General features: G+C 37.1%; 1 protein-coding gene and 1 non-coding gene across 2 annotated transcripts; one reads left to right on the forward strand and one right to left on the reverse strand.

Annotated features, from left to right (window-relative positions):
- Positions 1 to 1,114: 1,114 nt before the first annotated feature.
- LOC128201729 (uncharacterized) lies at positions 1,115 to 2,158 on the reverse strand. The gene has a single exon (XM_052899537.1). It carries the CDS (start codon positions 2,156 to 2,158, stop codon positions 1,115 to 1,117), a length of 1,044 nt encoding a protein of 347 aa, XP_052755497.1.
- A 10,019-nt stretch (positions 2,159 to 12,177) lies between these two features.
- Trnav-aac (transfer RNA valine (anticodon AAC)) lies at positions 12,178 to 12,250 on the forward strand. Its single transcript has one exon. It is a non-coding gene; the product is annotated as a tRNA-Val (tRNA).
- Positions 12,251 to 18,050: the final 5,800 nt, after the last annotated feature.

Genomic DNA, 18,050 nt, shown 5'->3' on the forward strand with positions numbered 1-18,050 from the left:
ATATATCCTTTAAAGGACGGTATTTTAAAATTTTAGGTCGCGGTTTATCTTTTTTTACTAATATTTCGCAGGAGATGAATGAATGGTGGCCAAGGTCAGGGACATGATCCACCGAAATATTTCTAGTTTGTGCGTCTGTACATACAACGTCTATAAGTGTTTGACTATTATTTAGAATATGAGTAGGTACAGTAATAATTTGCATCAAGCCACAACATTTTAAAAAATCATGTAATTTTTTAGTTTTGCTATCATTAACTTCAATCATATTAATATTGAAATCACCAAGCAGAACGACATTATCACAATGAGCAAAGGAACAGATACTGTCCATGATAGCATCTAAAAATATTTCAGAATCGAGCCATGGTGGGCGATACGCGGTACCGATAAGCAATTTTTTATTGTTTAAGCTTAGAGTCAACCACAATTGTTCAACAGTTGGATGACTTGGATGCGCTTGCACTCGTGCATTTATATCTGTTTTAATATAGAAGGCGACACCTCCGCCACGCCCCCCGCGCACATCGTTCGACCGTGGCTGGTGACGCAGTCGGTATCCAGGCACAATTGGTGCGCGTCCTTCCTCCCCTGGTCTTAGCCAAGTCTCATTGACAGCCATAATGTCAACTGCGTGGCGATTCATCGCCAGAAGAAATTCATCATGTCTCGTCCCCAGTGAACCGGCATTAATGAATCCAATTCTTAAAAATTTATTTCGGCCCATCATACCGCGTAATAGATTTTCTTTCCTGTACTAATCAGGGGACGAGATGTGAATTTATTGTACATAATATCAATACATATAATATAATAACATAATAAATATATTAACAAATACAAAATTGCGGTTGTTATTCTACATTTATTACCAGAAAACACACATCTATCAATATATACAATGTATAAATGTAATAAATATATTATGGTGAGACTAATTTTGTACCATAAACTTTCGAGAGGGTAGCGAAACACACACACACACAAACCAAGACCAGTTGTTAAAATAAAGATAATCGTAAACAAACACACTTTACAAAAAACAAATTTAAAATGGTTAATAAGTTGACAGTAAATTATGAGAAATAACAGTATAAAAATATTGCTACGTTTATTATTTTGATCCGAAAACAGTGACGAGATCTGATTCGCTTCGTAATAGGTGAAAGGAGCTAGTGGTGTCCTTCCTGGTGTATATACGACCCCGCCTCGTCCACACAAATCTCCACCCGAGACGACGACCCGCTTCGCGCGCTTTTTGAAATAGTGCCCTATTGTACTTGGTAAGGCGCTCGTTTATATAGAATGGACGTGGAGTAGCACTTACACCTAGGTCAGCTGTATCGGCACCTCGCCTGACACGAGCACCTCGAAGCAAATCATCACGCAAGTCTCGCCGGGCGAGTCGTACTGCTATCGGACGTGGGCGGGCTGACACAACGCCCTCCGAGGCCGCTGCAGCAACACGTCGCATCCCCACCCGTTCCGCGCTCACGATGTCATGCTGCACCAGGCTGACACCTAGCTTTGTTGCAACCTGGGTAACGATGTGTATCGGGTTTTCACCCTTTTCTTCAGGGAAATTAGTGATTTCCAGGTCATTGATGAGCAATTCCTGGTCCCTCTCATTTAAGTCGCATCTAAGCTTTTCGACAAAGTCACTCATGGGGGAGTCTGCAACCGACGGCAGAGCCGCTAATCGTTTCTCCATCTCTTCAATCCTACTATCTATGTTATCCATTCGTTCATGACATGCCTTTATAGATGATCGTACGTCAATCAGTTCAGCGCGAAACTCTTGAACCTCGCCACGAATAGCACGCAATTCGTCCTTAATAATTTTCAATTCGGCTATAATTTCACTATTTAAATCCTGTTTTGTCTCCGCGGCAGAGTCATCCAAGATGCTCGTATCCATAGCGACACTTTCCACTGGGGCAACACTATGCGATACAAAATGGGCGGGCCCTCTAACAGGTGTGTCAGGCTTATTATTTCGCACCACATTTTTCTTACATTCCGGACACTGCCAGGAGGAGGCCACACTACCAGTCACAGGTAAAGCCACACAAGCTCGATGATATGTGTTGTGGCAGTTATTACATTTAACGGCGTCCGATGTAGTTAAAAATCTACCACATCCTCCGCACTTAGCCATTTCGTTTCTACTTTTTTAAAATAAAACGTATGGTTTAATTTAAATGAAGTACGTGTTTATTACTTAATCTATGGTATAATTGTAAATGAACTATAAATGGCAACACTGTCAATACGCTTGACACTTTAGAAAACGAAAATAAATGTTAATGATATTGAGGGTAGCACTAAAATTTTACCAGTTTTTACTTTTGTTTTGAATCCGTTTTATTCACTTCAGGCACTGTTTTATGCTCGGATAACGATGTACAGATTGAGTCACAACTAATATTCTTGAAAAATCTACTCTTCAATTAGTTCAGGGTAACTTAACTTGAAAAAAATTAAAATAAGCAAGCAGCACCACAACCAGTCAAGACACCCAAAGGCAGTATCGAGATCCAATATAAGGGGAAGACCTATGTTCAGCAGTGAATGAACGGGTAATGTGATGATGATTATGAATGTACTGAAAATCTACAATTCCCTTCACAACTTCGGAGGGAGACTTTGTACAAAAGTCGATTGCTTGGGTACCTCTGTCTTATTCGTGTTTCTACCGTGAAACAGTTGTGTTTGCATGGCTGTCTTTCGGTTTGAAAGGTGGAATATGGCGTGAATTTACAGGGTACAAAGGAATAACACCTGAGTCCTCAGGAATAGCAACGCATGGGAGGGTATCATGGGCGAAACAGTATACTCTGTTATGTGCATGGTACTGCTCATGTCTATAGGCGACGGTTACGAGTTTCCATCAGGTGGGCCGTCAGCTTGCTTGCCATTCCAAGTTGTATAAAAAAAAACTGTTTATTATAAATATCATGTGTGTAAAAGTCATAATATATCCATGCAATTAAACAAGAACACTAATGTAATGTTTATAAACACAGGACATAAGTGATCACAGCTCCAAAGCGGCCATTTTGTTATACAACTCACCGACATTTTACGATACACTATCGCGGAGGAAGCAATTAAAAATACACTAAAAATTTAATTCGTTCTGTTGTAAATCAGCCGGCGATCTCAGCTATAACATGTCAGGGCGACCAGTCGGGCAGCTGAGTTGTGTACGGCAAAAAAAAAAAATTAAAAACACTGACTTCCTTAACATAAGTGACCTGATTAATGTCAGCTAATGATTACCTTGTTTACTGAATACACAAAACGACGAGGGATCCTTATTAATATGTACTTTAACAGTATACGTTTAAAGTTCGTTATCGTTTACACTTCATGCAACGGAGAATGCAGTGCGGTTTTATGAGGCAATAAAATTTAACAAGTGCATTAAGTACCCGATGAGTTACGGGACTGTATGGGGGCGGTGTGTGACAATGTTTCCGATACAATGGTTATTTGTAAGAATATTACATGCATTTGTATTTAGTATTTTAAGGTTAAGTATATATTGGCTTTATAAATATAGAATCGGTTTTAGTATTACCGATTTGTTACATACATAGTTACTAGTATTTTTAACTGTCACCAAAAAGGAATGTGTTGTTTTGTACTCGTGTATGTCACAAGATAAAAATGAATAAAAAGTCAAGTCTAGGAATTCTGGGCGTCGATATATCTTGCGACGTCCAGTTTTGCGATCATCCGGAGGAGAAGGCTAAGATAGCTTCCAAAAAGTTAGGAGTGCTCAATAGAGTGAGACGGTATTTCATGCCGGAACACCGCCTGAAATTATATAAAGCTCAAGTCAGGCCGCATATGGAATACTGTTCTCACCTATGGGCAGGAGCGCCACAGTACCAACTCCTTCCGTTAGACCGCATTCAAAGTCGGGCGGCTCTTGATAGTCAACGCCTTACTGTTCGACTTAACCCACTGAAACTGCGCAGAGATGTTGCATCTCTGTGCATCTTCTACCGAATTTATCATGGGGAGTGTTCTGAGGAATTGTTCGGATTGATACCTGCTGCTGATTTTCACTACCGAACAACCCGCCACAAACTAAAGTTTCATCCCAACCATCTGGACGAGTGGCGGTCTTCCACCGTGCGTTTTTCAAGGCACTTTCTTCCACGCACAACCATTCTTTGGAATCAACTTCCAGCAGCAGTATTTCCGAACCGATACGACAACATAACCTTCAAGAAAAGAGTATATTCCTTTTTAAAGGCCGGCAGCACACCTGCAATGCCGCTGGTGTTGTGGGTGATCATGGGCGGCGGTAGTCACTTACCATCAGGTGAGCCGCATGCTAGTTTACCCCCTGCGTTGTAAAAAAAAAAATGTCTTTAGCTATTGTGAACCAATTTTAATAGTTTTTTTTTAATAGGAAAGAATTTAATTTCGTGTTCGTTCTATACTAATTTTGTAAACTTGGTATGAAATTTTTTATTTCAAATTAAGAATACTTCATCTCATGAACATTAAGTGTAAATTAACAATAGATAAGTGACAGCATATCTTGATGAATTTGTGTACACGAATGTACATGAATTTGTGTATATATATATATATATATATATATATATATATATATATATATATATATATATATATATATATATATATATATATATATATAATAATGAGTAGGGATAACTTTTATATTATTATATGTATTACATCTCCCATATCCAGAACTAACAAAATTTTTTATCGTGCCTCCTACCAAATTGTTTATAATTACTCGTCTCCATCCAAAGGTTGCCTGGAAGAGATCGCTCTTAGCGATAAAGTCGCCCATTGTTTTCTCATTGTGATTATTTCTTGTATTTATATTTATAATAAGTTTACTATTGTAATCTTTTGGAGGAAACAATAAAGAGTATCTATCTATCTATCTATCTTATTTACCTTTTTTTTATTCAACTTAGAATGGCAAACAAGCTGACGGCTCACCTGATGGAAAGTGGTAACCGTCGCCTATAGACATGAGCAGTACCATGGACATAACAGAGTATACCTACCGCCCATGATACCCCCCATGCGTTGCTATTCCTGAGGACTCGGGTGTTATTCCTCTGTAGGTACCCTGTAAATTCACTGCAATATACCACCCTTCAAAACGAAACACAGCCATGCAAACAACTGCTTCACGGTAGAAAGACGAATGTGACTTAGATGCCCAAGCAAATGAGTTTTGTACAAACTCTCCCTCTGGTCAGCTGATTTAATTTAATATAAATTTAATTGTTAGATCTTTCTCTTTCAGATATTTTACTACATTTTAAGCGCTTGTTTGATATGATGCAATCGCTGCGTTACCGCGAACTAAGGATTTATGAGCGAGCAAGATTAATCAAGATAAACAAAAGATTTTAAGATAATTTAAACGTACAATTGGTTATCCTCTAAAAAGCGATAAGTATTGTACAATGTAATTTATATAATTCAATTTAATTCAATCATTTATTGCTAATTCATGTTGTAACAATATAGGTCTTAAGTTATTAAAAGTAAAGAATCAACATGAACCATGGAAGGGCACAGCGATATCATTAATAAATATTTTTATATTTTAATTATAACTGACAATGACAATGGTTTTTTTTTTAATGGGTGTTAATGGAATGGTAACCCCACCCGCGCTATCGGTATACACCGGCGGGGCACCAGTGAAGGGTGATAGATGAGAATGAAAACAGGCCAGTTAGCCCATCATGATGAATTCATCAGGAAATAACCATGATAGTTACCAGGGGGAGGAGATCGATCTGTTTGGGTATATTGCTAGCAATGGGATTCTCAGTCTCCATTACTAACAATCCCTTTCCCCCCTCTTATAGTATTAATTTCTCAATTTAAAAGATAGTGTCAAAACATTTAAATAATTAAAATAGGTTCGAAGGACGTTTTAGTTTTAATGAATAAGGGATTTTTACATATCAAATTAGAAACTACAGTTCTAATTTATGAAATGACATATGAGCCGCGCCGGGTAATCCAAACAGCTGTCTATATGAATGTAACCTGATAAACAACACATCAAGTCTGTACCATGTTCCCCGCGTTGTCCGCTAAGAAACTGTACTCTTGGGAGCAATACAGTGCCAGAGGCGAGGGTGACCACACTTTATCATTCATCCGATCCGATAGCCACAACATGTCGGGTCCAACGTCTTAAGGGTTAAAATTGTGTTATAAATCGCTATCTATCGGACACTGTCTCTAATTAACCGTTAACGACTAAGTTTTATTGCCGTCCGGCAGTTTAGGGTTATCGCGGTTTAAGTTTAAATTGTCCACCATGTGTAGTTTAGTGTTGGTAAAGAATTATTGTTTTGGGCTCAGTTTTCGATATAATTGTATGAATATCAAATGAATGGTCTCTGTTTCGCTATAGCGCTGCTAGATCACGAGCACTAGATCACGAGAGATAATGATTAAAACTGGTCACCGTAAACCACCAATGCTTTGAACGCCAAAGGCGTGCGATTGACTCTTGTTACACGGAGATCTCGATATTTTGTCCCTACAATTATTTATTTTATTTATTTACTAGCGGCGTCATACGGGTAGACATTTTTACATTTTGAAAAGTGGCCATTAAGACTGCACACGCGACGGAAGTTTAAAAATGTAGTAACTTCTCCCGTTTACTCAACACTTCCTTTCACTGCTCTGCTCCTATTGATCGTAACGTGATAAAAAGTATACTATAACCTGCCCAGGAGTATGAAGAATAATTGCACCAAGTTTCGTTAAAATCCATCTAGTAGTTTTTGTTTCTATAACGAACATACAAGACAGACAAACAAAAATTTTACTGATTGCATTTTTGGCATCGGTATCGATCACTAATCACCCCCTGATAGTTATTTTGGAAATATATTTCATGTACAGAATTGACCTCTCTACAGATTTAATATAAGTATAGATTTATTCATTAGTACAAATATGTGTACATGGCGGACTTAATGCTAAAAGCATTCTCTCCCAGTCGACCTAAGAGAAGTGTCAGAGTACTCGAATGCGGTACTAGTAATTATTGATATACATACATACTAAAATTACATATATAAACGAATAAATATACATAAATAACAAATATACTTACACATATATGGCATATACTATATTATACACGAAATTGAGAATAATAGCATTTATTTGAAAAAAAAATTTGGGAAAAATAAGATTTACCCATTTGTAAATTTTTATTTGTTCTTAAGCAAAACTTAAGCGAAAGTCAAAGATAAAGGGTCAAGAAGGTAAGTAATATTTTTTTTTATAAGACACGAAAATCCTAATGCTAAAGGTGATATATTCCCAGCAGTGGAATAATTTAAAGTAAAATTTCTCTTGTCGGGCCAACTAATTCATGTATTCTCCTCCAACGAGATCTATACTTTCTTCCACGCACTCTTATTTGGAATCAACTTCCAGCAGCAGTATTTCCGAACCGATACGACAACATAACCTTCAAGAAAAGAGTATATTCCTTTTAAAAAGGCCGGCAGCACACCTGCAATGTCGCTGGTGTTGTGGGTGATCATGGGCGGCGGTAGTCACTTAGCATCAGGTGAGCCGCATGCTCGTTTGCCCCCTGTGTTGTAAAAAAAAAAGTCAGGTTTTGTCTTTGGCTTCCCTATACAACAAAACACATATATTAGTCTTTTCTTCTTTATCCGTCTCATGTATTAGTTTCTTAATCTCCCACTTCGTTCTAGTATACTCTTTATGAAATCATCATGTCATATAAATAAGCCTAAATTTTTTTCTCTTCTATTCTCTATTGCTTTAATTAATGCTATTTTCTTGTTCATTTTCTTCAAGACTTTTTCATCTAAGTTCTAAATAACATGAATATTTTTTTTTATTTATCAAAAGTAGTAAATAAATGCAGCGCTGACAAGTATCCGTGTATCCATTGGTGACAGGTATTCACTCAGCATTGTGATATAACACAACTGCTGCTGTAACAGTGCTGATTTTCAGCGAGACCTTGTACTAATGTCTATTTATAGTTACCTGATAACTAAGTACTTACTATCTGTTACTTTATCAACATTGTTCCGTAAAACGATAAATTGATTCTTGTTATAACAATTACCTACTACATTTTATTGGTGCAATAAATTATTATCATGAACTGATAATGCTTTCTTATGGTATTTATAATGGCGGAGAACATTTATAAGTGTAAGAAATACAGACAATCTGAATCCCTATTTTACTCAAAGTGCATAATCGAAAAAGTATTGCTTTGTTCAAAATGGCAGCTTCAAAAGCGTAAAAAAATTATATTTCTGAGGGTGGGGAGGAAGGAATTGTTAGTAATGTGGACCATTGAAGCAGGCCCATTGCTAGCAACATATTCTATCAGGTCGACCTCCACGTGGTCCCCCCTGGAAACCATCGATCTGAATCATCGCGCTGAATGGGCAGCAGCGTCCCTCTTAAAACAACTCTGAAATCCTAACTGCACATGCCAACCAGCTTGCCAAGCGTGGCAACTACTGACGAAACTCCACTTATGGGGAAGGCTTATGTTCAGATCATGTAAGAAAACACATATTATACCATATATTGTTATGATGACAATGATTTTTGTTATTAACCATCTAAACACAACTTTTTAAGTCCCATAAACAAGTATTTACCAGAGGGAGACTTTGTACAAAAGTCGATTGCTTGGGTACCTCTGTCCCATTCGTGTTTCAACCGTGAAGCAGTTGTGTTTGCATGGCTGTGTTTCGGTTTGAAGGATGGGATATGGCGTGAATTTACTGGGTACAAAGGAATAACACCTGAGTCCTTAGGAATGACAACGCATGGGGGGTATCATGGGCGAAATAGTATACTCTGTTATGTGCATGGTACTGCTCATGTCTATAGGCGACGGTTACCACTTTCCATCAGGTGGGTCGTCAGCTTCTTTCCCATTCTAAGTTGTATAAAAAAAAAGTATCAGACGTCACCTTCTTCGTTAATGTATTACTGCACAAACGTAGGTAATAATACTAATGTCCCCGGTTGCGAACTTGTCTCCAAGTTACCGTGCACTAATACCATAATTTATCAGCGTATAAAGCATCATTAGGTCGCCCTCCCCCGACGGTGGCCCCCGCGCGCACCCCCGCTGCCGTCTTCCATAGTTTGATAATTGTTCTTAACAGCCACTTGGGAGTTGATATCTACGTGAGGTGGCAATGTACCTTTATAACAGGTTCACGAATCGGGTAATACCATAATGGTGTTACTCTGTAGAGCATTTCTAAGTAAATAAGTATGACATGTACTTGCTCCGTTACAATATGAGGTAGAATATATTTTACAAAAAAAGAACTTTAAAAATCATAAATATACAGTTGAACAAGTATGTAAGCAATGTAATATGTATGTAATGTATGTATGTAACTAATGTATGTATGTTTGTAATTTATGCAGCACAAATTATTTTACTTGCTTAATATTTGTAAATAAACAAATATGAAGTTAATTTAATATCTAATTACATTGTTCTTAAGTTCAGTCATTGATCGTCCTTTCACCTTTTTAAAAGTTAATAAAATCGTCAATTATCTGTGAGATTGGTGATGAAGTAAAAATACAAAAGTCGATTGCTTGGGTACCTCTGTACTATTCGTGTTTCAACCGTGAAGCAGCTGTGTTTGCATGGCTGTGTTTCGGTTTGAAGGGCGGGATATGGCGTGAATTTACTGGGTACAGAGGAATAACATCTGAATCCTCAGGAATGGCAACGCATGGGGATATCATGGACGATGGATACTGCTCATGTCTATAGGCGACGGTAACCACTTTCCATCTGGTGAGCCGTCAGCTTGTTTGCAATTCTAAGTTGTATAAAAAAATAATACAAAGTTTTATCACTCCTAATACAATTAATCTTTTTCCTTCTCTCTTATTCTCGTAACGACTTGAGGATAAATTACAATCACAACATACCAGTATGTTTTCTAAATTAAAATACACTACCAGACTTAGCGCCATGAAAAATTTTAGGGGGAAATAGTACCTACGTAATAAAGAAGCATGTAGCTTCTTCATTCTTATCTCAATATCTTCTCATTCTCACCTCATTCTCATCTTATTCTCACCTCATTCTCACCACAATGCCCTACCTCAAAATGAAAGGCTTCAAGAAAATTAGACAGATTCGCTTTTTCGAAGTCACTTAACTATGGCTTCTGTCCTACCAAACAGTTTTTATGTTCAACCTTAAACTTGACTCCAGTTCTTTTTTTAAATGGATGATAATGGAATGGTAGCCCCACCCGCGCTATCGGTATACACCGGCGGGGTACCAGTGAAGGATGATAGGCGAGGATGAAGTAGGTCAGTTAGCTCATCGTGACGAATTCAACAAGAATTGTTCACGATGGTTTCCAGGGGGAACCACGTGGAGGTCGACCTAATAAAGTATATTGCTAGCAATGGGGCTGTCAAACTCCATTGCTAACGATCCTTTTACCACTTGACTCCAGTTATATCCCTGCACTTTCGTGGTATGAAACAAAAGCTAATACCATCGACAAATTAATTAAAAATTATTAAGAAATTATCAATTTAGTGTAGGGGAAGTAATAAAGTGTAGTATTATTATACGTATTTAAAATAATTAATAAACGTATATTGCGGTCGTCTCCCGTCATTTGCGGTATGCATGTCGTGTATTTTTATTAATATCATTTCTATTTACAGTTACAAATTTATCATGACAATAATAAACCAGTACAATAACTCCGTTTGGATTCACGATGTATAGGTATAAAAAATATCGATGTCTTTCGCTCACTAACTAGGACGCCTATTATGTGTTATAGAGAAGTGTTGATATTTATTTATTGTATTGAAATATAAGGATGAAATTAAATAAATTTTGCAGTAATTAAATAATCGAAAATTATATTAATTTTTATTTAATTAATTATTATTTATTTCTTTCGATTTTTTTTTTATTTTATTTTATACACAAATCCACAGCTCTTAATAAATAACTTACATGCTAAGTCTCTTATGAATACAGTCAATAACGGATTTTATTTATACAAATAAAAATTTTGATTCCAAAGTGAGGCTGGCAAGTTAGAGTGGGTGTGTGCAAGTAATATAAGTGCATGTATGAAAGAAACCATATATAATAGTGAGTGTCCATAAAGTTAGGTTAATTGATATATAAAATAATTATATTTCAGACAAATTTAAATTTAACAGTGCAAAAAATGATACGTAGGAAAAAATACATCGGAGTCAATTCGGCTGTTTTATTTCTCTAAATCTACATTTAGCATTGGTTTAAGTATTTTTATTGGATATTTTTGCAAAAATACTATTTTATTTATGCTACGACTTGATAAATTTTCGTTTTAATTTATTTTATAACCAGAGGGAGACTTTATACAAAAGTCGATTGCTTGGGTACCTCTGTCTCATTCGTGTTTCAACCGTGAAGCAGTTGTGTTTGCATGGCTGTGTTTCGGTTTGAAGGGTGGGATACGGCGTGAATTTATTGGGTACAGAGGAATAACATCTGAGTCCTCAGGAATGGCAACGCATGGAGGGTATCATGGGCGAAACAGTATACTCTGTTATGTCCATGGTACTGCTCACGTCTATAGGCAACGGTTACCACTTTCCATCAGGTGGGTCGCCAGATTGTTTGCCATTCTAAGTTGTATAAAAAAAAAAAAGATTATATTGGTTGTTAGAATAAAGATTTCGTTGTGAAATCATGTATGTGTATGCTTGTTTGCTATCTCATAGATAGATAGATACTCTTTATTGTTTTCTCCAAAAGATTACAATAGTGAACTTATTATAAATATAAATAATTACAATGAAAAAACAATGGGCGACCTTATAGTAAAAAGCAATCTCTTCCAGGCAACCTTTGGATGGAGAGGAGTAAATATAAATGAACGCAATAGATTCTTATTGATTACACTTGCTTGTTTTGTCTTGTTATTGCCATAATACATTATAATAAACATTTAATTGTATTGAGAACAAACCAATCTTTACTGCTCCGATTAATTTACTTTCACTACCGCGACGCAATGTAGGTCACATTAGTGAGTGCGGCGAATGAGATTGTATTTTTGCACATCGACTGATATAGTTTCCGTGGTGTAGCGGTTATCACATCTGCCTAACACGCAGAAGGCCCCCGGTTCGATCCCGGGCGGAAACATTTCTTTTTTAAAATTTCAATATTGTAAACGTTGTATTTGATCTTTTTATAATTTATCAGAGGAAGTAGTTTCGTACAAAAGTCAATTTGCTTGGGTACCTTTGTCCCATTCGTGTTTCTGCTGTGAAGCATTTGTGTTTGTATGGTTGTGTTTCGATTTGAAGAGTGGGATATGGCAGTGAAATTACAGGATACAGAGTCATAACAACTTAATCCTCAGGAATGGTAACGCATGAGGGATATCATAGGCGAAACAGTATACACTGTTATGCCCATGGTACTGTTCATGTCTATAGGCGATAGTTACTATCTTTCATCAGGTGGGCCGTCAACTTGTTTGCTATTTAAAGTTGCATAAAAAAATACACTTGTTTACATTATAAAACTGTTTACGTATCATGATGAGGCAAGTAATAAATAAATACACATAAACATACATAATATATTATTGAGGCTTGTGTTTGTTACAATACGAATTTCCAAATTCAACTAAAATTATTCACAAATCATAACAACGTTGACCTAAATTGAATATACCTCGAGCGAACCACCAACTTGCAATTACAGTGAACGGGCGAGCCCCTTCAGGTGGAGTTGTAGGGGGCCAAGACAATATATTAAAGTTTCTGAACTAAACCCATCTCGAGGTGCGAGAATTGTATGAATTATGACCACCTCACAGTTACAGCTCAGTCGACGGGCATTTAGAAATTATATAAAAATGTAATACTATTGTTTCTACGCGACACAATTGGAATAATTTAATATTTTGTATCACAAAACAAAATGTACCCAAACTAACATCCAAATTTTACAAAATCGATCACGATTTTTTTTTATACAACTTAGAATGGCAATCAAGCTGACGGCCCACCTGATGGAAAGTGGTAATCGTCGCCTAGAGACATGAGCAGTACCATGGACATAACAGAGTATACTGTTTCGCCCACGATACCCCCCATGCGTTGCCATTCCTGAGGACTCAGGTGTTATTCCTCTGTACCCAGTAAATTCACGTTAGAGTTTCAATTATATATAGGTACGTAATATTTTATGCTCAATAAAGAGTTTTTTGTAACATGTTTACAAACTGATTCCGCTTTGAAACATCCAGTTTAAACCATTTACCATGAGGTGGGTCGTCAACTTGTTTGGCGTTTAAGTTGCATAAAAAATGGAATGCATTTTTATGGATGATAATGGTATGGTAACCCCGCCTGCGCTATCGGTATACACTGGCGGGGCACCAGTGAGGGATGAATGGTTAGGATGAAAAGGCAGGTCAGTGAGTCCATCGTGACAAATTCAACGATAAATTAGTCACGACGGTTTCCAGGGGGAACCGAGTGGACGTCGACCTGATGATTGTAATGGGAACTAACCTTCCTATTACTAACAATCTATTCCCCCCCCCCCCCCATAAGCAGTAGTTTCGATAGTAGCAAAAATAATTATGTGAGTTATATTATATGAGTTACATATACATTAACAAATGTAGAAGGAATTATCAAAATCGACTTATAACTGGACAACGTAATAGGGAAACATATAGGTATATACGAAAATAACAAACGAAACGCGAACTTTCCTCTTTTTGGAAATCCTTAAAAAGTGTTAGGTATATTCATTAAATTAATAAAATGAAATACATTTTATTATATAAATTATACAATTTCTATTCGATTTATAGAAGCTTATTAGGCTACGTGCTGAAGAAGGGCCAAATTAAAAGTACCCATAACCGGCGAGCGTGTATGAAAAGATTGATGAATGTGGAAGAAGCGAAAGAGGTTTGTTTGAATCGAAGCATTTGGCGTTCCATTGTTTCTGCCTACCCTAATGGGAGACAGGCGTGACAGATATGTATGTATGTATGTATTAGAAGCTGGGCCCAAGCTACATTTACTAAACGTAACTCACAAATCGTAATCAACAACCAAAGTTTCAGGTGGAATGATCCAGAACAACGAATGATATATCCGAGTTAGCGCGAGGTGCGAGAACTATGAATTATGTCGACCGCAACTTGATGGTCCAAGTTATAAAAAACTAGCGGGCGCAGTAAACAGATATGTTTTCTCTACTTTATTTGCCATACTCCCATTCCATATTCTTAGTCCTCAGGATTGCGGCGGGAGAGGGGGGATCTTAATAACATGGACTACCAATCTGATATTAGCAATATACTCTGTTAAGTTGACCTCTACGTGCCCCTACCCACTCTCAAACCATAGTGCTGTGCTGTGCTAAATCACAGGTGTATTTATCACGATGGGCTAACTTTTTTTTTTTACTTCTCCTTCTCCTCCAGAAGACCGCAATACTGGACGTCGCAAGATATATCAACGCCCAGAATTCTTAGACTTGACTTTTTATCAAGGGAAGTGCCCTGAAAGTGAGGAGATACGACAAACGGCATTTTCTTTGCGGTGAACGCGCAGACTAGTGTCTTCTTAGGGTTAAATTGGACAAGATTTTGTTCACCCCAGATCGAAACTTGTTTCGATTTCAGACACAAGTCTATTCCGGCACTCATCGATAACTGACCTGGGTATTCATTCTCACTTGTCTGGTGCCCCGCCAGTGTATATCGTTAGCGCGGACAGGGTCGCCATTGAATTAACATGCATAAAAAAGTCCTCAGGAATGCTGATCTAATGCCCACTTTGCTAGCAGTATATTTTATTAGGTCAACCTTTACGCTTTTCCCTTTGGAAACAGTACAAATTCGTCACGATAGGCCGACTGATTTAATGACATTTTCACCTATCATCATTCACTGGTACCCGGTCAATGTATACCGACTAGCTTTTACCCACAACTTCGTCCGTGAAACTAGGATATGTTTACTGAACGGGATAAAAGTAACATTTCATATTAACTGGTTCAGCTGTTAAAGCGCTGTAAAATAATAAACTGTCTGTTCTCCTTTAACCAAAGATTGCCTGTAAGAGATTGCCCTAGCGATAAGACCGCCTTTTGTACCTTTATATGTATATTTTAATCTGTACTTCATGCTAATGTATTTCATTTGAATTGTTTATATGTCATTGTTTATTTTTATGTTACTGGTGCAATAAATAAGTAATAAATCAACAAACATACAAACAAACAAACTTATATAATATTAGAAAAATGAAGATGTGATTACGATTTCATTTTCTACCTATTCTTGTAATGTCCCCAGGAGTCCACAGAATTAGTAACGATTATGGGGTACCATGAGCGTCACTGTATATTATGTAGTATCAATACCGTTGTTTATATCTATAGGTGATGATAATCCATTCCTATAAGGTGGTAAGTAAGGTAGATGAGTAGGCTCCGGCATAGAATAGGCCACCCCTTTCTTTCCCGTGGGTGTTGTAAGAGACGATTAAGGGACTTTATGGTCGAGCAATGGGCAGCGACGTCCCTCTTAAAACATTATCAAAAGCCAACTTGCAGTTGCTAATTCACTTGCCAACCGTAGCAACTACTTGCAAACCCCCTCCTTATGGGATAAGCTATGTTCTGCAGTGAGCAGTTAATGGCTGATACGATAAATAAGAAAGGTGGTAAACCATGCGTCGACTTATTTGCTATTCTTAGTTATTAAAAGAAGTTTCTTCGTGACCATGCTCTTCCAACAAGCTCGAATTATCGGCGCAGTCAAATAATACAGTAATAAGTGTAAAGCGTGATAGAATCCGTAACGAGGATATCCGCAAAAGAACCAAAATAATCGACATAGCCCGAAGGATAAGCGAGTTAAAGTGGCAATGGGCTGGTCATATAGCTCGAAGAGCCAACAACCGATGGAGAAGAAAGGTTCTTGAGTGGCGACCCCACTAGGTGAAATGACAACCTGAAATGTGTTGCAGGAAGTCAGTGGAGTGCAGGTGGCTCAGGACTGTTCTTTATGGCAGTCTATGGGGGAGGCTTATATCCAGCAGTGGACAGATAATGGCTGAAATGATGAAGTGTAAAGATAACCGAGGAAACCTTAATAATTTTACAGCAGTTGCTAATTCACACTATCATTATACTGCAGTTCTTTGTTCCAATTATAATAATAACAATAAATGTACGTCCATCTACTGTGCAAATACATAATTTTGTTCACAATAGGTAATGTTGGTTTGCGGTAAAATTATAATAAATGATTATATTAAAAGCTAGCAATTAGCCACGAGTATGTACAATTTTATTTCTTTAACGTAAGCGTTCGCTGTATTGATATAGTAAAAATGAAATTTTTATTTCCGTTATGCGGGAAAAATTAAGGAAATACGACAATGCCAATTAAAGTTTACATAAAAATCCCACTACATTTAAAAATGAAAATGATTCCAAAAAGTTTTAATAATAAATAAAATAAAAATTACAAAAAGTTATTATACACTGTGGGATTTTTTTTAATGAGGAAATTTGATTGAAGCTATGTATTGTATGTAACAAACATTTGTTAATACGATTGCTGTGCCCTTCTAAGGTTCATGTTGGCATTGGCACCTCTAATGCTTAAGATCTATATACTGTTACAACGTGGAGTAGCAATAAATGATTGAATTGAATTGAATACTACTTAAGTTCTAGAGAAGGGAAAGTTAAAGAAATACATGTCAAGCCAAGTGCAAGCAGGGTTGGTGTGGCAAACGTTGGTTAATATTGAGGATATTAGAGTACTTTATAGAAGAGATCAGTATCCAGTAATGAAATATGTCATCGTATTGATGATGATGATGATAAATGATGAATGAATCTATTACCACAATTACCATAATGTAGATACCAGAACGATGTAAAAATGCTGCTAAGTGCTATGATTTATCTTTACCAGAGGGAGACTTTGTACAAAAGTGGTTTGCTTGGGTACCTCTGTTCTATTCGTGTTTTAACCGTAAAGCAATTGTGTTTGCATGGTTGTGTTTCAGTTTGAAGGGTGGGATATACCAATGAATTTACAGGGTATAGAGGTATAATACTTGAGTCCTCAGGAATGACAACGCATGGGGGGTATCATGGGTGAAACAGTATATTTCGTTATGCCCACTATACTGTTTATGTCTACCACTTTCCATCAGGTGGATCGTCAGCTCGTTTGTTATTCTAAGTTGCATAAAAAAACTGATTCTTAAATTCGTAAAATATCGCTTACATCTTGTGACTTGCAGTATTTGACACCCAAAACACATTTATCGCGTTGCGACCTGTCCCGTATAATTGAGTTAGCGCGAGTTAAGAAATGGTTCGCAGGAGATCTCAAACTATGCTTGTAGATACCTATTGCTTTAACTCTAATGAGATTTTAATGGCTACTAAGATATTATAAATTATTGTTATAAAATCACCAGTTATCTTTTATCATCGCACCGATCACTATCGATTGGGAATTAATTTTTACACGCTAGAACTTAAATTGTCGTGTACAGTGTGCTTTCAGAGACGTTTTCTCTTGCGAATGCTCAGGCTGTAGAATGCGCTTCTGGTCGAGATTTTCTCTAGAGACTACAGTATGGGGTTTTTTAAAAAGGGTTTATTAAGGTTCCTTCAGGGTCGACAACGTGCACGTGACATCCCTGATGTTGCAGTTGTGCACAAACTACAGGGATTTATTTACCATCAGATGGGCTGTATGCTTGTTTGCTACCTCTGTAGTATAAAAATAATATAATAATATCATTTCACCATCGTATCGCTCACCGTCGGCAGGAAATTCTCACAGCTTAGAACCAAAATGGTTCTGAAACCGCACTGTGTCACGCACAGTACAGCTTCCTACCGCTCAAGTTGTGAAATGATCTTTCTGCCAAAGCTG

Source organism: Galleria mellonella, unplaced genomic scaffold, assembly GCF_026898425.1.
Source record: "Galleria mellonella isolate WM207_F2 unplaced genomic scaffold, CSIRO_AGI_GalMel_v1 utg574, whole genome shotgun sequence".
In the NCBI taxonomy this organism is placed as follows: Eukaryota; Metazoa; Arthropoda; class Insecta; order Lepidoptera; family Pyralidae; genus Galleria; species Galleria mellonella.